Source organism: Gobio gobio, assembly GCF_949357685.1.
Source record: "Gobio gobio genome assembly, chromosome: 22".
In the NCBI taxonomy this organism is placed as follows: Eukaryota; Metazoa; Chordata; class Actinopteri; order Cypriniformes; family Gobionidae; genus Gobio; species Gobio gobio.
Window position 1 is genome coordinate 43,841,415 of NC_137118.1, and position 25,769 is coordinate 43,867,183.

General features: G+C 37.6%; 1 protein-coding gene across 2 annotated transcripts in view; it reads right to left on the minus strand.

The window, feature by feature from the left end:
• Positions 1-537: 537 nt before the first annotated feature.
• Positions 538-25,769, minus strand: part of pi4kaa (phosphatidylinositol 4-kinase, catalytic, alpha a) — a 50,819-nt gene continuing 25,587 nt past the window's right edge. The window contains exons 33-55 of one of the 2 annotated variants that reach the window (XM_079805076.1): positions 25,517-25,675; positions 24,726-24,877; positions 22,611-22,718; positions 22,292-22,419; positions 21,115-21,270; positions 19,339-19,418; positions 19,045-19,244; positions 16,986-17,076; positions 16,726-16,893; positions 15,881-15,934; positions 15,653-15,773; positions 14,666-14,795; positions 12,296-12,366; positions 12,106-12,178; positions 11,907-11,977; positions 11,695-11,804; positions 10,693-10,797; positions 10,478-10,603; positions 10,081-10,201; positions 5,827-5,986; positions 5,065-5,154; positions 4,902-4,985; positions 538-3,309 (exon numbers count right to left, since the gene is read on the minus strand). In XM_079805076.1, coding sequence (XP_079661202.1) covers positions 3,258-3,309; positions 4,902-4,985; positions 5,065-5,154; positions 5,827-5,986; positions 10,081-10,201; positions 10,478-10,603; positions 10,693-10,797; positions 11,695-11,804; positions 11,907-11,977; positions 12,106-12,178; positions 12,296-12,366; positions 14,666-14,795; positions 15,653-15,773; positions 15,881-15,934; positions 16,726-16,893; positions 16,986-17,076; positions 19,045-19,244; positions 19,339-19,418; positions 21,115-21,270; positions 22,292-22,419; positions 22,611-22,718; positions 24,726-24,877; positions 25,517-25,675 — 2,610 coding nt within the window. In that variant the 3' untranslated portion in view covers positions 538-3,257. Of the gene's footprint in view, positions 3,310-4,901; positions 4,986-5,064; positions 5,155-5,826; positions 5,987-10,080; positions 10,202-10,477; positions 10,604-10,692; positions 10,798-11,694; positions 11,805-11,906; positions 11,978-12,105; positions 12,179-12,295; positions 12,367-14,665; positions 14,796-15,652; positions 15,774-15,880; positions 15,935-16,725; positions 16,894-16,985; positions 17,077-19,044; positions 19,245-19,338; positions 19,419-21,114; positions 21,271-22,198; positions 22,420-22,610; positions 22,719-24,725; positions 24,878-25,516; positions 25,676-25,769 lie in introns of both variants that reach the window. The other variant, XM_079805075.1, reaches the window with a different exon arrangement.

The following is a 25,769-nucleotide window of genomic DNA, read 5'->3' on the forward strand; positions in this document are numbered from 1 at the left end:
GTGTCAAAGTAACCTCCACATGGATGGAGGACCCAGTCGTCTAGCCATCACAATCTGGCCCTTGTCAAACTCGCTCAATCCTTGCCCATTTTTCCTGCTTCTAACACATCAACTCTGAGGACAAAATGTTCACTTGCTGCCTAATATATCCCACCCACTAACAGGAGATGAAGAGATCATCAGTGTTATCCACCTGTCATAATGTTATGCCTATATATACACACATACAGATATACATATGGATGGATGGATAGATGGCTCATCAATTAGATTTAAAATGTTTGTAAGTGTTAATGTAGCATCTCCATAAATGTGATGGTCACCCTAAGCATGGATTAGCTCAGCAGTTCTGCGACCGGCTACATCAAGCAATTAAATATTAATGACGGCAGGAGTCATAGCATCTAAACCGTCCTCTAGGTGTAACACACACAGAAGGGACGGATCAGGTTCGAGTGCCTACGATGAATAATGGAACGCAATCATCGTACATTACTGACGGGCGGCGGCAAAGACTGCAAGGAGAACGTTTTTTTTGTCCCAAGTTTTTACATTTTAATAGATCATTTCAGGTCCATTTCTCTTCACAAATACATTTGATTGATTACACTGACAGCAATGAAATGTTAAAAGTGCAAATGTGGACAAACGGCATATATTATTAGCGATGGCTTTTCATGAGGTTAAGAAACATTCCCAGCATGTGACGCTTCTCTCAAACGGGTTTTCACGGACAAACGTGAATATTTCATGACTGAATCGTAAATGGATTCACACAGAACACAATTCAACATGCGACTTGATTGTCAATGATGCTGATGGTGATGCAAATCAATTAAAACACTAATTAAACCGATAAAACGTACACAGAAATCAAGTCTCTTCTGCCATATTTCTTATTGTCACAAATATCAGACGCACATATATACATACAGATGAACTCGAGTATAGCTTCTATAATCTATTGTTGCTAAACAGCTAAAATAAGCTCTTATCTTTGAGTAACATTAAACGAAAATGATTCATAGGACTAAAGCTTTTGTCTATAATGTGTAGAGATTATTTTATATCGATTCACGGAGAGCGAGTAAAAAAAAAGCAGCGAAACTACGACAGCATATGAGGGAACCATACAGCAAAATCTCTCATCGCAACCCCACCGACAAAATGAACATAACACTCGCAGTTCCCTATTTTAACCACTTTGAAATTACATCTTCAATGTTTTTTTTTTAAGAAAATACATGCCAAATGACACACATAATGATTCTGTTAAGTAAGTAAACTACATTTTCTTTTTGGGTTGAGATCCCTGTTAGGAGTAAACGCACAAACAACATCCGAGTGAATCTCACGAAAACAAATCAAGATTATATTTCACATAAAAAAGGCCTATTTTCAGGAGCATTAAGATTTTTTGCATTATTTTTCATTATTTGTATTATTATTCTCATTACTGTAAGGCATTTAGACGGTGGATGTAATTTTTGTAAATCTCCCGATTCTCAGTAAAATACAGTCATGTTTTTGTTATAGTAAAAAAACTGTATTTTTTCTTTATTTAAAATCAACAGAAATGAAAGGAACACGCCGAATTTTTGGGACTTTAGCTTATTCACCGTATCCCTCAGAGTTAGATAAGTCCATACACACCATTCTCATCTCCGTGCCATAACTCTGTCTGACGCACCCACCGCTAGCCTAGCTTAGCACAAAGACTGGAGGTAAATGGCTCCAGCTAGCCGACTGCTCAATAAGTGACAAAATAACGCCAACATTTTCCTATTTACATGTGATGTGTGTAGTTACATCGTGTACTAAGACCGACAGAAAATTAAAAGTTGTGATTTTCTAGGCCGATATGGCTAGGAACTATACTCTCATTCTTGCGTAATAATCAAGGAACTTTGTTCCATCCCATGAGTGCAGCGGCGGAGTGATATTACACAGCACCTGAAAATAGGCTAACTTCTGTCAACATAACCAACGTGACAACCTGCTTACACAGGGAGCGCTGGGGACTATTTTCAGGCGCTGCGTAATATCATTACACATTATTTTGTCACTTATTGAGCAGTAGGCTAGCTGTAGCCATTTACCTCCAGTCTTTGTGCTAAGCTAGGCTAGCGGTGGGTGCGTCAGACAGAGTTATGGCACGGAGATGAGAATGGTGTGTATGGACTTGTCTAACTCTGGGGGATACGGTCAATAAGATAAAGTCCCAAAAAGTTGGCGTGTTCCTTTAAAGGCAGTTGAACAAATACCAACATGACATATAAATATTGATTAGTGACATTTGCATTGTATTAATAAGAAATTCAATGTCACAATGCAAAAACAACCTGTAATAGTCCCAAAAATAGACAATTTTCTTGCAAAACTGTAATTTGTATAATTTTCAGACCTCTTTCGGACAGGTTTCGTGAGATTCACTCATTCATCACTGCACAAAAAAATATTTCTTACTCAGTATTTTTCTTGTTTTCCAGCACAAATATGTAAACATTCCTAAATCAGGGTCCATTTACTTGAGAAGCAAAATGAAAAATGTATCAAAATTAAGAAAGAAAATTATCTTCCAATGAGGTCAGCAAAAAATTATTTAAAAGTTTCTTTTTCTGACCGCACTGGCAGATTTAGTTTGTCTTAAGCATAGAAGTTATGTTTTAGGAAAAAAAATTATCAAAATTAAGTGAGTCTATCTTAAGTAAATGTGTCTTGATTGAAGAATGTTTAGATACTTGTACTAGAAAACTAGACAAAATACTGAGTAAGAAACTCATTTTTTGCATGACATACAGACAAAACACAAATGCACAAACACTGATGTATTGCATAACACAGGTCATTTGCTGACGGCACACAATCTACAGTGCAATTTGTGCCATAGTCTTAGAAATGGCTTCCTGGGTGACGCAACTGAACCCAGTAAAGATTCAAGTAGAGTTAAAGGATGTATTTATACGCATGGAATGTCAGAACTCACGCACAGACCGTCATGGCAGATGCCTTAAAGGGAGATAAGAGGACATGCATGCAGCTTTTGGAGTACAGCGGATCACTAGAGAGGCCCTGAGGCAGCCGGACAGGAAGTGACACACCTGGACGCTGCGGTCTTGGCCAATCGGAGTGGGTGAATTATTCAGATCTATAAAGTGCTCATCATAAAGGATTGTAATGGACTGATAATGACTACTGATCTCAATCTGAGGCCGGTGAAGAGCAGTCGGGTCGAAGGTGGATGTGCGAGGCCGGTCTCAGTATGGGATCTGGTTCTGGTAGTATTGCAGCATGTCGTAGGTTTTGCTCCTGTATTGGAGAAACAGAGAATTTCAGCATAAACGTTTACAATAAGGTTTTATTTGTTAACATGAACTAAAGATGAAATACCTTTTCTAAAGCATCTATACATTTTAGTTCATGTTAATTTTAACATTTACAAATAGATTATTAAAATAAAATTAGTTAAATGAAAATACAGTAGTGGCCAAAAGTGATGTCCGGAGGGAATATTTGTTATTGATGACCCTACAAGTTCGATTAAATTATTAAAATATGAGGAAAATATTTCCTCAAAAACACACTTTTATTTTGGATGCGATTAATCACGATTCATCTTTTGACAGCCCTAATATATATTAGGGCTGTCAAAAGATTAATCGTGATTAATCGCATCCAAAATAACAGTTTGTGTTTACATAATATATGTGTGTGTACTCTGTTAATTATTATTTATATATAAATACACACACATTCATGTATATATTTAAGAAATATTTGCATGTATATACTGTATATACATTTATATAATCTATAATATATATAAATATGTTTTATATATAAAAATAATATTTTTTTCTTAAATATATACATGCTTGTGTGTGTATTTATATATAAATAATAATTAACAGAGTACACACACATATATTATGTAAACACAAACTTTTATTTTGGATGCGATAAATCGCGATTAATCTTTTGACAGCCCTAATATATATATATATATATATATATATATATATATATATATATATATATATATATATATATATATATATATATATATATATTAGGGCTGTCAAAAGATTAATCGCGATTTATCGCATCCAAAATAAAAGTTTGTGTATATATATATAGTATACACACACAATATACACATTTTAATTATGAGGGAAGAACAAGTATTTATCTGACAAAATGATTTGGCAAAAAAGGCAAACTACAGCTACAGGCTTTATTTTACTATGAAAAAAGATGCACATAAAAACAAAAAGCTCACCGGAAAAAGCAGACATTGACTATAACATAATCAATTATTAATATTTTGTTGGTTCTCTCTTGTTTTTGCATGTGTTTATAATTTCTTTGTATGACAGCCTGGCCAAAAATTATGTCAGCACAATTTGTCATGTTTCACTGCGTTATCATCACAATTTTTTATTTTATTTTTTATTTAAAGCTGCTGTCCATAACTTTTTTTGTGTTCAAGATTTACAAAAATTATATAATGAGAATGTACAGCATGAATCCATTTTCCAAACTGTGTTTTTGTCCTACCCTTAATCATTATGGTAAACTTATAATGAGTGTTTATATTGGGACTATTTCACACCGGACCCGCTGCGGAGGAGCACAGTCCCTGCGTGACTCGCTATAGACATAAACAGAGAGAAGTAGCTCCGGCTGCAATGTTCTTCCGCAAGACGCATGCAGTTCTGTTTATTAACCGCTAGAGCGCAAAAAGTTACGGACTGCAGCTTTAACTAATGAGAACAAAGATAATAAACCTGGAACAAATGTTTAGCTCAATGTTAGGTAAAATACATTGACCAATGTTAACTAAGAGTGTTGCTTCGCTCACAATCCTTTGAACATCATGTGACAAAAGCGATGTTTGTTACCTGCTACTGAGGAAGCAGCGCTCGATGACTTTAATCATGAAGGCTGCAGCTTCCTTCTCGCTCATATTGGGGTTGAACCTTTGCCTGCCGAACACAATGAACGACGGTCAGTGTTTCAGAGGAATAAATGACAGATTTGAGAGTTTAACATTCAGTAACGTACTTCAGGAGTTTGATAGTCTGTCCTCTGAAGCACGGCAACCCGGTGTCCAGCATCAACGTCACCAATGACACGACAGCATCCATATACGGCCTGAGATAAACCATTAAAACATATACGGTCAAGTCAAGTCACCTTTATTTCTGTAAACAAGTCCTATGCAATTTTACAGGAGACATATTATGCCCTTTTTCAAAGTCTTGAATAGTTTTGCGCTCTACTAGAACAGGTTTTCCTGCTTGAATGTTGATTATTTCTCTCATATTCTCCATTGTTGTGGCTCCTCTCTTCCCAGTCTGTCAGTAACGCTCTGTTTACTTCCTGTGTCAGTGAACCACCTCCTTCTGAAAAGCACAGTGTGCTCTGATTGGTCGGATGGAGCAGTGTGTTGTGATTGGTCAAGCAATTCGAGAGCATTTGGGGAAATTTCCCGGCCCTTACCATAACCACGAGTTTCAACACACTACTAAATAAGAACATTGTGACGTGTTGGTTCCTGGAAGAAAACTCAAGACTACACTGGAGGCGTTTCAGAAACACTGACACTGATATAGAGAAGAACTCACGCTGGAGGGACTTTTTCATGCTCAAACAGCAAAATTACACACTTAAAGATGAACATGGAAAAAAGCAGAATAGGACCTCTTTAAAATATTTGGGTGGTTTGCCGCCTAAATCCTTCCCAGACGCACTCGAGTGTCAACACGTCTGACCTATTCTATAATCTCTGAGGATTCTGAAATATTGAACAGTGGCCCATCTCACCTTACGGCCAGGTATCCGCGCACACACATCTCCATGAACCATTTAAAGGGCGTGGCCTCCATCTTGCCGCCCATGATCATCACCATCTCGTCGGTCAGCTTGATGTCGGGCTCCCAGCCCAGATTCCCACCCGGAGAACTCTCAAACATGAAGCCAAAGTCTACAAGACACAAAAATATTTAAAACTCTGTTTACACCTGGTATTAAGCTGGTCGATCGGATCACAGGTAGACGAGGAAGACGCATTCCCGTCAACACCTGGTGTTTTAATCCGTCTCTTTTGTCCACTTTCAACCACTTCTGTCCTGATTACTTTGAGGGGAGGGTAAATGTATGGGCTTTTTCAGATCTTTCGATGTAATGGACAAAATAAGCTTGAGCAATTTACATATGAACGCGAACGGAGACGACAGGAAAACACACAGAGAGCAGCAACTTGATAGACACAAGACCGGCCGAATGCTGTGAGTGCGTGTTAGAAATCAGGAATGGTGAGAGAACATGTGCTTGGTATGCATTTCATCTTCAAAACCAAACTTGTGTCTCTAGCTGACCAAGTTTAAATCCCGTCTGGCTAGCGCGCTTCCCATAATGTTTACACATTAAAGGGTTAGTTCACCCAAAAATGAAAATTCTGTCATTAATTACTCACCCTCATGTCGTTCGACACCCGTAAGACCTCCGTTCATCTTCGGAACACAAATGAAGATATTTTAGTTGAAAGCTGATGGCTGAGAAAGGCTTCAGATAGGCCTCCATTGGCATTCAGTACATTAATACTCCCAAGACCCATAAAAGGCACTTAAAACGTCGTTACAAAGTCCATCTCACCACAGTGACTCTACAATAATTTTACGATGCGACGACAATAGTTTTTGTGCGCAAAAAAAAATCAAAATAACACCTTTATCCAACTTGTTATTGTCTTCCGTGTGTGCCTCCACGACGCATGCGCGAGAATATTAGGCAGATCCGGCGCTCGGACACATGACCCAGAAGTGATTTGTTTACAAGCAGAGGAAGACGCGAGTGTCTAAGCTGTTGAATTCTACATTGATCGTGCTTTAGGTCTCGGCGTAGTGCTCAAAATGGGGATAAAGTGTGCATTTCATGGATTCCCGAATGCTGGCGCTACGTCATATTCTCGCGCATGCGTCGTGGAGGCACACACGGAAGACAAGAACAAGTTGGATAAAGGTGTTATTTTGTTTTTTTTTTGCGCACAAAAATTATTGTCTTCGCTTCGTAAAATTATTGTAGAGTCACTGTGGTGAGATGGACTTTGTAACAACGTTTTAAGTGCCTTTTATGGGTCTTGGGAGTGTGAATGTACTGAATGCCAATGGAGGCCTATCTGAAGCCTTTCTCAGCCATCAGCTTTACACTAAAATATCTTCATTTGTGTTCCGAATATGAACGGAGGTCTTACGGGTGTCGAACGACATGAGGGTGAGTAATTAATGACAGAATTTTCATTTTTGGGTGAACTAACCCTTTATGTCGGTCTTTTGTGACTGTTCAAACACATTCGACCACATGAGCGTTTACACTACGAAAACTATCCAGACAAATGCCTTTCTGACGACCTCTGGAAGTAAGCAAAAGTGGACAAGCTCAAAGCGTTTTAGACCCGTTTACACCTGTATTTAGTGTCATCCACTTGAGATCCAGATACCAGGTGTAAACAGGGCCTCATAGTCATTTCATCTTTTTTTTGTATTTATTAAATAAAACATTTAATAATTGTATTTAATGTTTTATATTAAATTAAATAATAAATTAGGTTATATGATGAAAATGTTCATTGTTTGATGTATTGTAGATATACATATTATTATTATATGTATAAGTTACCAGGGTTATTATCAAATTATTAACAACATTTTTGGTAATTGCTGAAATAAAATAAATATTAGATGAACAACTAGGCAGTTGAAGCAATAAAATAGCAAACTGGAAAAAAATAAAGGAAAAACCTGAACTAAAACTAATATTTACCTCATAAACCTAATATATAGCTTTTGTAACATTATACACTACCGTTCAAAAGTATGGGGTCAGTAAGATTATTTTTCTTTTGGAAAGAACTTACAAAAATGAATACTATTATTCATTAAATTGATCAAAAGTGACAGTAAAACATTTCAGATAAATGCTGTTCTTTCTATTCATCATAGAAGCCTGAAAAAAAATTGTGCACAACTGTTTTCAACATTGATAATAATCATAAATGCTTCTTGAAGACTGGAGTAATGATGCTGAAAATTCAGCTTTGATCACAGGAATAAATTACAGTTTAATATATATATTCAAATATTTTTTTTTACATATATTATAAATTGTAAAAAATATTTCACAATTTTACTGTTTTTGCTGTATTTTGGATCAAATAAATTGAGCTTTTGTGAGCAGAAGAGACTTCTTTCAAAAACATTTAAAAAAAATTACAATCTAAAACTTTTGAATGGTAGTGTAAATATAAAAAATCTCCTTCAAAATTTTAATACTTTAAAAGACTATAATAGAAAATAAAATAACACTGGTGGTTAGCCAATCATAAGAGAATCGTCATAAGTGCAAATAGCCCATTGTTGGCAGTGGCTATATCCGCCCACCATTGTCTATTGAGCCTGACAAAATTACAAAAGAAATCCCACTTGTAACACGAGTAAGGCGGGTGGTGCTAGCTTTTCTTGCTCTTCTCCCTTTTCCCATTGCATATCAGCTAGGAGAGGAGTTTATATATATATATTTTTAAGGCATTCTGACTTATTTACACTGTTAAAGAGTTGGATTCTTTAACAATGAAAATTGTAGCGAGCAAGAGCACGTCCATCAACGAACTTCGTTCGGGTTACAGGAGCCGTCGGCAGCGCTGTCGTTTTGTTTTTAGACCACAAAATCAACAATGTCACTAAAGAAGTGTGTTACTGGTTGTGAGGGAAAGATAACCTTGTTCAGCTTCCCAAATAACCAAGTGTTAAAGCTGCAATATGTAATATTTTTGCTGTAAAATATCCAAAAACCACTAGGCCAGTGTTATATATTTCGTTCCGTTGAGTACTTACAATATCCCAAATGCTATTTTAACCAAGGAACCGGGACGTATGAGGGAGTCGCCTGTCAATTGCGTCATATCTGAGTTACCCTCAGTTTCCGGTTTTATTCTGCAGAAACGCTTTACTTTCACTGCAGTGTGAACAAGTGTCACAGCAGCCGCTGAGAGAACGCACAGAGTAACGTCACAACATCATTTTCAACACACTAAGATGTGTCTAATATGATCAACAGAGCTGCGTTACCTCACACTCATGAGCGGAAAAATGTAAATGGCGCCGGCGACTGTGGCAAAATAAAAGTCCTGCTGCTCGCGAGGCGTGTGTTGCGTTCATCTTATTAACGATTGCTCCAGCGGTTCCTCAGCTCACAACACTCGGCCCTGCTCTGCTTCAGACTACAGTAACGTTAATAATCACATCCATCAACATGATTTCTACCCGACTCCTATCCCGATTCTTTTCCACCGGCTGTGAGGTGAAGACCACATGTCCCAAGATTCTGCGCTCAAACTTGGTGTCGTCAAATAGACGACCTATATATGTTTTGAATAGGCGACCTCTAGCGGACGGAAAAGTTACATAGTGCACCTTTAAGGAAACAGTGGATGCAGTTTGTGTTTCCGGAGTTCTGCAAGTGTGTGTGTTTGTTCCCGGTCATGAGTGGAAACCTCAGGCGGTGAGTGAAACTGCATCAAATGTGTGTGTTTTGTTGGCAATCGGCGTATAAGTGCATATAATGTCAACAACACAAACGTATAGTGAATCGAAAGTTATCCAAGGACAATGACATGATGTATTGTGTGTGTGTGTGTGTGTGTGTGTGTGTGTGTGCACACTCATGCCGAACGGGTGTTTAATAGAGGGAATAAAGTGTTTATCGGGTAGCGTTAGGGGTAGATGTAGGGGAGGGATTTAGGGACAGGGACAAGTAATGTCTCAATAAGGCGGCACCTCGGCAATCATATGCATTGAATAATTTGTTATTATTGCATACTGCCACTACTCGTGCAATGTATAAACATCATCTAACAGTAGCACAGTCTGTTTGAATATAATGTAAAAGAGCAAGAGGACAAGAGTCAAATTGTCTAAATGATGGAGCAAGAAACCATGACTAACATCATAAGTGGAATTTGGGAGAAAATAAAATTTTTCACTTTTTTAATTTAAGTTAGTTTGGTTTAATCCGACTGACCGATGTGGATAAGATGGCCTTTGCTGTCCAGCATGATGTTGCCGTTGTGTCTGTCTTTGATTTGTAACAGGAAGAGCAGCAGACTGTATGCGGCCATACTGCGGATGAAGTTATATCGAGCCTTTAAAAGAGAGAAAGGATAAAAGATGCATTAAAAACAAACGATCAGAGCTGCAGAAGCAATTCAATAAATACACATTAGCTGTTGCAAAACAGGAAGCAAAGTATGTTTATCATTTCCTATTCTCTCAAGTGTCATTGCAGTTGTAATATTTCAATTGGTTTAAATTGATTTGAGGTGCATATGATGGGTCCTTGTATATATATCTGGAGGGACGGTTATGCAGACAAAAAAAAATGTTAATCGATGAGATTCACTGAAGCTAATGTTTGTCACCTTCTGGTAGGCCAGCGTGGACTCGTCCCCGTACTGGTTTCTGAAGTAGTCGTACATGCCAAAGTCTGTCTGCCGGCCGAGCTGATCACGGGACTTACAGTCGGGAATACATTCGATCACGCCACACTGAAAAGAATCAAACAGGAAGTCCAGGTAAGCAGAAGTTCAGCAGGTGAGCAACATGAAGTCTCATAGGAAGCTCAAGGGTCACTCACTCCAGGAGCGGTGGCCACCACTCGGTACGGGAACACAAACAGGTCCAAACCCACGAGCTGAAAGATGTTCTTGAAGAGACCAATGATCTGAAGAGCAAGCATGTCCTGATTCCAGAGAAACAAAATCAAATCAATCGATTTATTGGAGAGTAATTGTTTGGGTGCATTTCATGAAAACCCGTACAGGTCACATTTCACCCCTAACTAATGAGCTAACAGTGCATTCATAGTATACATTAATAATTTCATCATGAAAATTAAACATTTTCTCTCAGATTTTCTCAAATGTAATACTTCCAGATGTTATCCTATATAAAAATATATACCAATGCTGCATTTATTTAATCAGAAATAGTAATAAGAACAGTAAAATTGTGAAATATTATTAGAATTTTGAATAATGGTTTTGAATCAATTTTAAAATGTAATTTATTCTTGTGATAAAAAGGTGAATTTTCAGCATCATTACTCCAGTCTTCAGTGTCACATGATCCTTTAGAAATCATAATAATATGATGATTTGATGCTCAAGAAACATTTATGATTATTATCAATGTTGAAAACAGTTGTGCTGCTTCATATTTTTTGTGGAAATCGTGATGCATTTTTTCCAGGATTCTTTGATGAATAGATTTATTTGAAATATAAATATTTTGTAACATTAATTTTTTTTTCATTATGATGCATCAATTATTAATTGCAAAAAAGATATTTATTTAATATTTTATAAATTACTTATTTTTTTCCCCCGTATTTATACATTTTCTATAAAATTACTTTATAATATATTTTTTTTTTCAATACAGTAATGAGAATTTTAGGAGAAAACGTGTCTGTTGTGAAAATTTAAAACATCTGAATGGTCCTTAACTCAAGGCAATTACAATTTCTTATTTCTTTTATTTTTTCTTTGGAGTAAAATATGATACAGACTTGAGAGGTTTTGTGAGATTCACCCATTCACATATAATTTGCCTAAAAAATGTTTCCCATGATACTGACCTGTCTGCAATCATCGCCCACTTTAAAGATGGCCGCCTGCCAGCAGACCTTTTGAGCCATCTCTGAACTCTCATCACCTTCATCCGGAGAGTCTGATGGGCAGCGCATACCTACAGACACACAATGGGCTGCTTAGGAGGATAATACAAAAACTGCATATACATCGCGATCACTTCGAGTTCATGACATATGAAAGGTCATGTGCGACTCACCCTCTTTTTCAAGCTCGCTAACTCCACACCTCTTAACTTTGAATTTTGCCAGATAAGGGGCTTTGGCAGCACTGTAAAAACAAGCTAACGTTAATGACCTCATAAATCACATGCGCAATGTAATCATGTTGTCAATACTGCAGATAGCATGTGAACAAAAGAACAAGAGTTCATGGTGAGCGGTGATGTTTTGCGATACCTCTGCATAGGTGTTCCTGACTTGTAGTCGATATCGAGGACGATAGCTTCTGGATTGCTTGGCAAATAGCATCCTGATTACAGAGTTAGAAAAGTCATGAACAGATTCATAAAAAAAAGACATACAGCCAAGTAATATAAGAGCAATTAGTCTTATCTCAAGTAACAATTCGGATATATATTAAAATGACCTGGCTGAACTTTAATTTCTGACAGCGCCTTCAGGCACGCTCTCTTCCTCTCATCTCCTTTGGGAACGGGCCTGGAAAACAAGAACAGCACGCTCTGATGTATATACAGTGCAATATTATAGGTACATTTTGCATAGAGAAAATGATGCCTATTTTGAATTAAGGCCCATTCACACCAAAGGACAATAACGACAAAGATATATATATATATAAAAGAGTCCACACCACAACTATAGCGCTAACCACACGTTGGAATAACTTTCAGACTGATTTTTTTCCAGCTGATGAATGATAAAAACATTAATAGCCAATAAGATTTGATGCTTCAAAGAGCTTGAGCATTTAAAGTGACAAACCTGCAGCTCGCTTATAATAAACATAAAATAATACAATGCATTGACTTTTTCATTTAAAAAGCAGTACGAGAAATAGTTATAATACCTACATATACTACAAAATAATTTAAATAATTCATAATAATTATTAACTAATTAATGACCAGGGCTTAACAGGTTTCATGAGATTCACCCTTTTACATTAATTATTTTTTTTACATTTATTTTGGCAATTTAAGTGACATTTCCCATGATACAGACCTACAGTACTGGTCAAAAGTTTAGAAACATTACTAATTTTTTTAATGTTTTTTAAAATAATGTTTAATTTACTCTTATGTTCATCAAGCCTGTATTTATTTTATCAAAAATACAGGAAAAAACCCCAGTAATATTGTGAAATATTATTACAATTTAAAATAATGGCTTTCAATTTTATATATTTTAAAATGTAATTTATTCCTGTGATCAAAGCTGAATTTTCAGCATCACAACTCCAGTCTTCAGTGTCACATGACCCTTCAGAAATCATTCTAATATGGTGATTTATTAGCAATTTTGGAAACAGTTGTGCTACTTAATAGCTGTGAAACTGTGATACTTTTTTCAGGATTCATTGATGAATAAATAGTTAAAAAGAACAGCATTTATTCAAAATATGCAATTTTTCTAACAATATAAATCTTTACTATCACTTTTTTTATCAATTTAACACATCCTTGATAAATAAAAAAGTATTAATTTCTTTCAAAAAAACAACAACAAAAAAACTGACCCCAAACTTTTAAAAGTTAGTGCATATTGTTATAAAATATATATTTTTCAACTTTTTATTCATCAAAGAATCCTGAAAAAGGTTTTACAGGTATAAAAAAAATATGAATTAGTTACTGTTTCCAAAATTAATAATAAATCATCATATTAGAATGATTTGTGAAGGATCATGTGACACTGAAGACTTGAGTAATGATGCTGAAAATTCAGCTTTGATCACAAGAATAAATTACATTTTAAAGTTTATTAAAAAAGAAAACCGTTATTTTTAATTGTAATAATATTTCACAATATTGCTATTTTTTCTGTATTTTTGCTCAAATAAATGCAGGCTTGATGATCATAAGAGACTTCTTTCAAAGACATTAAAAATAGTAATGTTTCCAAAAGTTTGACCGGTACTGTATCTGCAATCATTGCCCACTTTAGAGATGGGCGTTGATTTGGAACAGGCTTGGGAAACAAGAACAGTTTCCAAAAACAAAAGCATATCAGTGACTGTGAATACAAAAGATGCACTGAAGACTTTCATAGCATACAATAGCTCGGATACAAATAAATCGATGCCTAGACAGACAACATTTTTAGGCATTATAAGCGCACACATCATGCCAAACAGCAAATTCATAGTATCCTATAACAGGCATTCACATTTTTTTGTCATCAAAACCTCTTGAGCTAATTGTAAAATGGTGGCTGCACTTCATTTTACAGTACGTGCATTTTGCGTGTACTTGCCCACAAAAGTACTGAGTAATGTAAGGTTAAGGTTAGGTGTAGGTTCAGGGTTAGTACGTAGTTATTACTACAATAAGTACATAGTATGTACATGCAAAACAGGACTGACTGTAAAATAAAGTGCTACCAAAATAATAAGTAAAACGTGAAGTACTCCCTGTGATTTTAAGGTAATATTTCAATTATTTGACAAAACATTTGCATTTTTATGCTTTTCTGATGAGATGCAGGTCAACGAAATGTTTCACTTTAATTGTTTTTGTTTTAGAATTTAACATTTGTATGGTCCAATTAATTATTCGTTTTTCCATCAACTCTGATTTAAATTTTAAGGCATCATCGCATCCTTTAGGTATAACACAACCCATAATGCACTGTGATGAAATCAGTGAATAAATGACAGCAGATGGAGTTAAAGGAAATATAACCACTATGTGTTTTTAATTGGTTCCATTTCAGTTAGGATGCTGTGTGTGAAGGTAACTTCCTTTGTAGACACTAGTGTGAAATGTGGTGAGCCTACTTGATAATGGCGGAGACGTTGGTGATCTTGTTGAAGAAGTCAAACTCGCGCTGGTAGAAGTCTTTAGCGGGGCCCGACAGAGAGTGTGTGATCTCTTCCACCATCTGCTCCAGAAGCTCACCGATGTCCGCTGCACCACAACACAAAGCCAGCACTCAATAAACACACTTTAACCTGTATCTTAGCACGAGGTCACACTTGTAGTTCGGTTCTCTTGGTTCTTAAATTATACATTTAGTCCTGGTTCGCTTAGCGTTCACACTGTCATTTTTAACAACAAGCCTAAAGATCCGAAGCCATGATGTGTGCTGGGATAAATGCGCCCGTTGTATGTGCATACATATGCTGTGATGGCATTTTTAGCAGCTGAGAACTCAAGAGGAGTTTAAATAATGTGTAAAGGAGTCAAAACAGCATCATGAAATCCTCTGTTGCACACAAACAAGATCTGCTGAAAGGAGAAGCGGTTGTGACGCCTGTAGCGAACTGTGGTAACGAAGCTCCAGTGATGAGAGGAACTAGGTATGCTTGAGCATTCTGTCCTTTTCGCATCTTGTAACATCACATCCTGTTTTGGCTCATTTAAATGTCTGTGGTCAGTGCTGCATTCATATTTCAGTCAAACCGCACCAGAGTTGGTTTGGAAGGGTGGGTCTCGCTCCGCTTGTTTGGTGTGCACCAGGGTTCAGATGGCAGCGTTCACACTTATTCAAATGAACCGCACCAACAGTGCAATCACACCAGGGTTCGTTTTAATTAATCCAAACCGGCCAAGTGTGAGCTCAACCTAAGACCATCTTATGCCATTCTAAACCTGATGGACTGTTATAAATGTTTAACACTGATGTGTATTTTCTCTTTACTGCTGTATGAGCTGCCATGTGAATGTGAAAAATGACTGACAGGCAGAAAGCCGCAGAGAAATTTTGATTAATTTGGGTAATAATGTCAAGTAACTGGACGCATTCACTATAGCAAGTTACGTACGGTCTTTCTGATGGCCTTCCTCGTCCAGAAAGATGTTGGTCTTCATGTTCCATATGAACTGATGAGCGAGGAGCTGGGACTTCTGTGCGGCCCACAGGATGTATTCACGCACGTAGCCCATCTGTCAAAAATGGCAGCAAAAGATGTTAATAACAGCCCGGGGGTGAATGAAACGAATGTTTTGTTAACAAAAGATCTCAGGAAAGGTCACAGTTCACTCTTCCTCACCTTGTCATACCGCAGCGCTTGAACGATTTGAGGAATGTAAAACAAAATGGCATCCTGTATGAGAAAATCAAGAACACAAAAACATAATGGACAAAATCTCAAACTGTTTCTCACACAAGGAATAAAGTGACATGAGGACCACTTTTATGGTGTTTAAAGCATGAACACCCTATAAACATAATTTGTGTTTGACAGAAGAAACAGTCATACAGGTTTGGAAAGACACAAGTGTCTAATTTTTAAATTGCATCAATGGAAACTGTTGTTTTATGTGATATCTTGCAACCATTTTCTTTGTCATCCAAACCTCTGAGCTAACTGTAAAATACTAAAACACTTTTGACCAGTTAAATGCATCCTTGCTGAATAAAAGTATTAATGTCTAAAAATGATAATAATAATAAAATCATAAAAGTGTGATTTCTACTGGAAAAGTCATGGGATTTAATAGTAAAAATATTAAATAATAAAGTAAAATTTTATAATGAATATCATTTTTCTAGTCATGTCAAGCTCTAAAATATTGTATTGGCTAGAAACTTCTATTCGTTAATAAAAAACAAAAAACTAAAATGTAATCACAAATCACCAGAAAAGTCATGTAAATTAATTATTAATTACAATTTTATAATACTTATATTTAATATTTACATTTACATATTTTATTTAATAGTATAATATTAATATAATAATATTTATTTCGAAATATTTAAATAAACTCAACAAAACCACAAAAGCTCTGTCATTACAGCAGAAGACCAGAAATATCTTCAATGTTGTATTTGACAATGGGGGGCCAGAGAGGTTGAGAACCACTGCTCTAGCGCCGCCCTGCTGGTACCTACAGGAGGGAAGGAGCGAAGGACTTTGACTCCATACTGAGCGGTGAGCGGATGAGGAGGGTACATGCTGGAGAAGTACGAGAGGCCGGTGGGAGGATCCGCAGGAGCCCAGCACAGGATGTGGCTCAGCTCTGGAGAATCAGCATCAATGGTGTGCCATGTCACCAGGAACTATGGGAAAAACACATGCAACATTGAGAGTGACTTTTAACACGTAGTGGCAGTTCATGCCCTCTTGTGAATGGCAGAACGGCGGCTCTAACCTTCACTGCCTCCGGCACATCGCTAACAGCACCAGGATCCAGTCGAACCAGACGGGTCACTTCAGCCACGATGGCGTCAGCGTTTTTGAACCTACAAAGAAAGAAAACAGGTCATACGTTGACATCGAAAAATGAGCTCTGTAACAAAACCTTCTAGGCAGCATCTTGGACTGAAAAGAAACCTCATTTTGCTAATGAAATAATGCAATTAAAAAACCCACAAATAATATAGGCCATTTTTAATTAGGTGACGCAGTGCTATTTTAAGCAACAGTTTCAGTATTGAATGAATTCTATACATACTGTGTGTGTACATATGATAATTATTTTTATACATTCCTGAAAAAAGGCTAACATTGGTCAAAATGAGATAGATACCTTAGAAAAATGCTGCAACATTATTTCCATGACATTTAAGCACATTTCCCCAAATTCTCATTACTGTAATGCATCCGGATGCTTTTCTTTTGAGTTTATTTGAAATTTTCCATATTCTTTCATTTATGAATCTCATTCGATTTTTAATGACATGCAAGAATTTATTTGGCTCTTGATACGACTGGAGTCTTTATCTCATTAGAATGGAAAAGATTTTAAACATTTGAAAAAGTACTGATTTCTTTATATGAAAAAATGTGAGTGCCCTTTTTATTATATAATTAATATAATATAATAAAAAAAATAGGGGTGTGAGGAGACACTTATCTCACGAGACGAGACACGAGATTGGGTTCATGAGAACAAGTTGAGATTCGATTTTTATATAGTATTTTTAAGAAATCCTCATTTATGAAATACATGACTAGAATTATCTAGACTTGTATGAATTATCATATGCAGTAAAAGACAACAAGCACTGTAAGGTTTTGCGAAAAACTCAACTGACTGGCTTCTGTCCTGTACCTCTTCTGACCTTAGAACTGCACATGAGCTTCTTTTGACCTCCTACCTGAACTCCTTCCCACAAATTGATCATAGATATTAAGTGCAAACAATAACCATAATACCATAATAAAAGTACTCAATATTCAAAGTGCAAATAGAGACCCAACTAGCATGAGCTAAGAGAAGGTTACAACGAGCTTTTATATTGGGAGATATTTGCGTGCCTCGGGGAGCCGCTTTCAAACAGTGGTAACGTATTGAAAACGCGTTTGAATGCGCGCTCCCGTTTATTATCAATTTTGCGATGTGAATAGGGAGCGGTGGTGCTGAACGTGCATTTTACAATATAAATCTGACGAATCCTCTGCTATGGTCCAGTCCACTAACATGTAACACACACTTGTAACAGCTCGTGTTGGATGAGCTGAAAGAATTGAAGCGACTGTTATCCACCTGAAGTAAATTGTTTTTATTTCTATAAAAAGCAAAACTACAGTGGAGGTGTAATGTAAACGTAGCGTTGGCATATTTTATTCTAACTTCACCCTCACACACCTCGTCATGACCAGGGCTGAATCCGAAATTGCCCCCTAAACCCTCAATCACTATCCCCTACGTTAGTCCACTAATACAGTTCACTTGACTCTTGTACACTCATTATTGCGGTGCAATGTGGGATGGAATAAGTGCACTCAATAACGTCCACTATGCTTTCGGACACCACTACAAATGGCTGTCCCCTCATATAGTGCCCTATTAAAGGGTATAGGAGGCGATTTCGGATTCAGCCCAGGTCATGACAATATGACGAGACAGCTTTTCACCTCGACGAGAAATCTCGTTACAGTTTAGTCTCGCAAGATCCCATGGCACGAGATCTCGTCACACCCCTATATATATATATAATTATTATTTTAAAAAAAAAATAGTTTTGGGATGTTATGTAACAACGTGCAATGATAACAATTTGTTTTATTACAATTCGATGTAGTTCATTTAAGGATTTTATCCTGCACAAAGGATCATTGCTAAAGTTGCCTCAAAAACTGGTCAAAATGAGATAAAAGAGAAGGTCTCAAATGTTTTGCTTCATGTCAAGATGCCTTAAAATGCAGTCTATGTAGAGGGCTCACTACATTTCTGAACAGAGCTAATAGTCTAGTTGTTGGCGTACCTAGCAGGAAGCTGCATGGCCAGGTACGGAGCGATACTCCAGGCCAAATTAACATTGTCCTTCCATTGTTTCTCGCTCAGGTTGATGTATTTGGATCTCCAGTTGGAGATGCTGGTTTCTACCGACTGCTCGGTGGCGATGGCCAGCTCCTGTGTTGATAGCGGGTTGTACCAAGTGGTCAGTCGCTCGATCTCACTGGCCTGTTGAGAAAGCAGAGACACAGGAGTTCATTTGTTTATCAGGAACTGAGGACGAAATCAGGCTGAGGAAAAAGCCTGAAAAAGCGTCCCTTACCAGTAAGGCCAACAGTAACGTCCTGCGTTTCATGTAGTACTTGTGCAACTGGGTGCCTCTGTTGCTTTTTTTGGACATGCCTATAGTGAAAGGAAACAACAGAAGACATAGTACCAGAGCTGCATGAGGACTTAACATTAGCCTAGCTGCACTGCGGCCATACACCTGTGAGCTGAGGGTTAAGAGCCACTTACAGGGGGGCTTATGTAATACATCAACTACTCTAGCTGGTTAGCATTCAGAGCTGGTTCTATGCTGTGACTGCTGTTATTTTAGTATAATTTCAGTTTAAATTTTGTTGTGTTTTTTACAATATATATATATATATATATATATATACACACACACCGATCACCTAATATTGTGTTGGTCCCTCTTTTGCTGCAAAAACATCCCTGACCCGTCGAGGCATGGACTCCACTAGACCCCTGAAGGTGTGCTGTGGTATCTGGCACCAAGATGTTAGCAGCAGATCCTTTAAGTCCTGTAAGTTGTGAGGTGAGGCCTCCATGGATCGGACTTGTTTGTTCAGCACATCCTACAGATGCTCGATTGGATTGAGATCTGGGGAATTTGGAGGCCAAGTCAACACCTCAAAGTCATTGTGCTCCTCAAACCATTCCTGAACCATTTTTGCTTTGTTGCGGCACATTATCTGCTCAAAGAGCCACAGCCACCAGGGAATACCGTTTCCATGAAAGGGTATATAGTCTGCGACAATGCTTAGGTAAGTGGTACGTGTCAAAGTAACATCCACATGGATGGCAGGACCCAAGGTTTCCCAGCAGAACATTGCCCAAAGCATCACTGCCTCCGCCGGCTTGCCTTCTTCCCATAGTGCACCTGGTGCCATGTGTTCCCCAGGTAAGCGACGTAAGTGATGTAAAAAAATATGATTCATCAGACCAGGCCACCTTCTTCCATTGCTCCTTTGTCCAGTTCTGATGCTCATGTGCCAGGATTGGCTCTTTTGGTGTTGGACAGGGGTCAACATGGGCATCCTGACTGGTCAGCGGCTGTGCCGCCCCATACGCAACAAACTGAGATGCTCTGTGTGTTCTGACACCTTTCTATCAGAACCAGCAGTAACTTCTTGAGCAATTTGAGCTCCAGTAGCTCATCTGTTTGATTGGACCACACGGGTCAGCCTTCGCTCCACACGTGCATCAATGAGCCTTGGCTGCCCATGACCCTGTGGCCGGTTCTCCACTGTTCCTTCCTTGGAGCACTTTTGATAGAGACTGACCACTGCAGACCGGGAACACCCCACAAGAGCTGCAGTTTTGGAGATGCTCTGTCGTCTAGCCATCACAATTTGGCCCATGTCAAACTCGCTCAAATCCTTACGCTTGCCCATTTTTCCTGCTTCTAACACATCAACTCTGAGGACAAAATGTTCACTTGCTGTCTAATATATCCCACCCACTAACAGGTGCTGAAGAGATAATAAGTGTTAATAACTTCATCTGTGTCATAATGTTATGCCCGATCGGTGTGTGTATATATTAGGGCTGTCAATAGATTAAACATTTTAATCGCGATTAATCGCACTTGTTGAAGAAAAAACTAAAAACGAATCAGTGAAACAATGGGCAGTTGGACACTAGTTTGTTTCCAGTAGCTCAGAAAGCATTTATCGCTCAGCTAAGTTTACTGCTGACTCTTAACAATCAGAGAGATCATAGCATTAGCAGGCACACACTGGCTAAACAGATTAAACTATTAAAACAGGATGAGCGAACAGGCCTAAAGACCTGTTGCACGTTTGAGCGATACCTGATTTCTTTGAGGTGGTGGACATCCCGCTGGACAGGGGGTAGGTGTTAATCCAGCCCTGAGCGCTCTGCTGCCGGGAACCAGCCACATCCATGTTGTTCCTGGGGTCAGTGGCATTCATCACCGACAAACTGTTCAGGGACGGATCCTGGTTGTCTGTGAAAGGAAACATCGTCAAGCGAAAGAATTTTGCTGAATTTTATTCTCCTTTCTGGTACCGAACACCTAAACTATTAGAGTGAATCTCACGAAGAGCATGTGCGGGTCATATTTCTCCCTAAATTATGCTATTATATTTAGCATAAAGAAAATGAGGCCAATTTATTTATCATTCAAAACATTTTTTACAATAATTTTTTCAGTGATGAATCTGATTAGATTTTAATTTACATATTGCAATCATTTCAGATTTTATTTGGACTCATTAAACTGGAAAGGATTTTACACATATGATAAAAAAAAAAAAAAAGCAAAAATGGCCCTAAAATAGATTTCATATTTTGATTTAGAGGTGAAATATGACCTGGACCAGTTCTTGACAGGTCTGTGAAATTCAAATTTGTAATTGAATTCTTTTCCTTTTACTATTTTGTTGTTCCATCATTCCAGCACTTTTTCTCCTTTCCCATGTGCTTCAATGAATCATTAACACATAGCATTCTAGAAGGCGAAGCCTGCAAATTATACATTCGACGAGTAAATACCAAGCGAAGCAACAGATTTGCGATGCTGTCTGGCGATGTAGCACATCAGACGATGGAGAGGCTTTAAGGGACGAATGAAGTCTCAATTAGTTCTCTGGTATTGAAATGATCATGCATTTTACATGAAAGCGCTAATGTTCTGATGAGATCATGTTTTCTACGATGGATAGAGAAGGGTGGTGGCGGTAAGGGGGAAGGGGGTAGGCGGGACGGATACATTTGTCAATTTGCATTTAGCAAACAAATTGATAAATTTGGCCGCCCGGATGATTGCCGTGCATTTTTAGTATTGGTTTCAAATTTGCAGCCATGCAAATTTGAACCACATAAACATGCTCCTGCTGCACTGTAGTTGCACAGTTGTAGCAAGAGAGGCTTACTTAATATCGATAGCGGAGAAGTGCTGGAAACGATAAGCGATCCGAAAATCCCAGCAGATAGGGAGCTTTGAGGGGGATTGGAGCCAAGCTCACCAGGTGGCACGAGCTGGCTAGCAGCTAGGTACTTCTTATCGGACAGGATGTTGGCGTAGAAGCGGATCATTATACTGATGTCCTCGCGCAGACGTTTGTCTCCCTGTGTGGGGAACTTCGATGCAACACTGAAAAAAAAAGAGATGAATATAATTAGGATCCAATTGATTTGCTAAAGGACACAAGCAGCCAAATAAATACAAGTTTATTAGCTCAACAGAGACTGCCAACATTTCCAGCTGCTCTGGTTCTGAAAGCGTTTCCCTTTTCTCAGCAAGCATTTATCATATCAAAAACTCCAATATTTTCTTTCCAGTACCTGAAATAATCAAAGGCGGTGGAGTAAATCTTTTCCCGCAGGACGTTACGGATGGTGGAGTTGGTCACGACGTCAGAATGCAGGAGGGCAAGGCCAAGCGTCAACAGCCTAAGTGCAGAGAAATATTGTAAATATTACATATAAATATTAAATATTGTTTTTTTTTCTTGGTGTCATCTACTACAAAAAAACTGTTTAAATGTAATGAACTACACTGGGAAAAAAAGGTGTAGAATTGACTTACTACTTACTTAGAAATCGCTAGTAAATTTGACAAGAATTACAAAGAAACGGCAAGTGACACAATTCATTAAATGTGATTTGTATTAAATTTGTATCAAAACTTCCTCCAATAATCTTTATTTAAATAATTGTATACAGTGTAGTCTTCTAGCTAACCTGAAGCAAGGTCCAGTGGCTGCCACGTGCCGATTCTGGCAGCATTTTGGCCCGCCAACAAATACATTTATTATAATACAATAAATACAGTTAATTAGATGAATAATAACAATAGTATAGGGGGGGGGGGGGAGAACAACTAATTAATCGCATCGGTTTCTGTAATTAATCGCGATTAATCGCAAGTTTTTCATATTTTGGGAGTTTTTCATATTTTGATATTGTAATAATTTCAGTTACTCTCCAAATTAATGTAGAAACAATTTAAAGAGAGTATATTTTAAATATTTGTTGTAATGGCATCTTTTTGAATGAAGGCCAGTATCACTGATACTAATGTCTCTATAAAATATCAATGACGTTACATTACAACTGAAAGCTACCAATTTCAACATTTATTAGGCTGTTAAAAAACCCAACTTTTAATTTAAGTGAACTTAAAACAATCTTTACATAAACCCATTATAATAAATGTTATATTTATCCGTGGCCTTCCCTGTTAGACATATACAGAAATGTAATAGTTATCAAACACCTTTCTTAACTGCATAAATAATAAATTAAATATAGATTAATCATATTTTCTCTGTTCCCCTTGTTCTTTGATGAACATTAATGACAGACATCATCAGCGCTGCTGTCACTTTAAAATCGTCCGCTGCCAAACATGACGCGCTGTCACGTGCGTCTCATTTTCTCACGTTCATTTAAGACGTTATTTAACTAATTTAAGACTCCTATTATGAGAATACTCTGTGTTGTTGTTATTGTATGTTCAAGAGCGAAAGAGAACAATATCTGAGCGTGATCATATAATGTAACGCTGGGCAAAAATGGATATAAAATCGAACGCTGCATTAATTGCGTTAAAATTAAAAAATTAATCGCCCGCGTTAACGCGTTAATTTGCCCAGCACTAATAGAATTATAAAGAACTATTTTACATTTAATTATGTTTTTATTTCTGACTGCTTACTTAAATATTTCTTATAAATGAATAAATACATTACATGATTATTTTTTTTAGCATACTTACTTTTTATTGGGGTTTTGAGAACTGTGTAAATTCACTGGTTAAAATGTAAACTTATCGCACAGCTCAATATATAATATATTGTGTATATATAGTATACAATACTTTTTTTTAGCAAATACACATTACACTCACTTAAAAAGCAATATACAGTTGCGGTCAGAACTATTGGCACCCCTGGTAAATATGATAAAATATGGCTGTAAACATAAATCTGCATTTTTTTACCTTTTGACCTCTTATTTTTTTTAAATCACAAAAATCGAACCTTTCATTGAAGTAAAACAATTGAAAGTTGGGGGGTAAATCGCATTATGAAATAAATTATTTTCTCCAAAACACGTTAGCCATAACTACTGGCACCCTTTTATTAAATACTTTTTGCAACCTTCTTTTGCCAAGATAACAGCTCTGAGTCTTCTCCTATAATGCCTGCTGAGTTTGGAGAACACCTGACAAGATATCAGAGACCATTGATCTTTATTGATCACTGTCAGAATGTAGGAGGGCAAGTCCGAGCATCAACAAACTGAATGCAGAGAAAAGTTGTATTGTCACAAATACTTACAAAGAAACTTCAAGTAACACACTGAATTAAACATGAAGTATGAAGACTTAAATAGCATTTTCAAGTAAAGCATACTCCAATAATCCAATAATTACAGTCTAGTCTTATTGCTAACCTGAAGCGAGGTCCAATGGCCGCCACGTGGCGGTTCAGGCTGCTTTTTGGGCCGCCAACATTGAGAGAGAGAGACCTCTGCAAAAGACTGCCAAAAATCTCCACCTGATCCGCACTGCTGTACTTGGCGATCTCAAAACGCTGGACCAGGAACTATACAAATGGGAAAAATGACATAAAACTTGATGAAATAAATGCTATTGATGCTTCCATGCTTACACTTGCTTGTACTATTGTGGAACGATGTATTGCTTGCACTTCTCGTGTTATTGCCTCATTAAAGTGCCCCGAATATTGTTTGAATATGACCTTTCATGCAGTGTGTAATATATCTGTTTGTGAATGTGAAAGGTCTGTAAAGTTTTAAAGATCAAGGTGCAAGACAAATTCAGTTATCGTATCATAAAAGAATGAATCGATTTTTAAACTGCTGAAACGAGTCGTCAGCAATTCCGGCCTCACTTCCTGTTACAAATCTATGTGGGTTTGTAACACATTTGAATAAATGGCAGCTTATGGTCACGAAAACCTCTCAAACTGTAGTTATAGCTGAGACTAGAAGAGTTTGGTTCATGTTGTTCATGTCGAGAAGACGCTGCTTTATGTGCCGCAAAAGCAAATCCACTTTGCATGCACTTCCAAAGGATGAGATTCTATTTCAAGAACGACCCCATCACAACAGAGGGGAGTGAGATTTCCTCGCAAGGAATCCTCAAGCTATTTCTGGTGTGTATCATAAGAAGCTTTTAGGCGGGGTAAATCTACAGCTATGACAAGGTAAGAGGAAGTAACCTCGATCCAGATGTAGTGGGGCGTGACGTCGGGCGGGCAGGGGATGGGCTGGCTTTCCTCTGAGGCCGCCAGGGGATCCGCCTCCACCTGGGCGTCGGAGAACAGCCCCATCTTCAGCTCGACGGTCATCTGCCACGCACCAGCCATCTCCCGCATGAACTGACCACAGAATGCAGTGAAAACTTGGCAAAAAGCATTTTGTAAAACCTGCATAGCTAAGATATGCACATAATATGGTACAATATTCATCTAA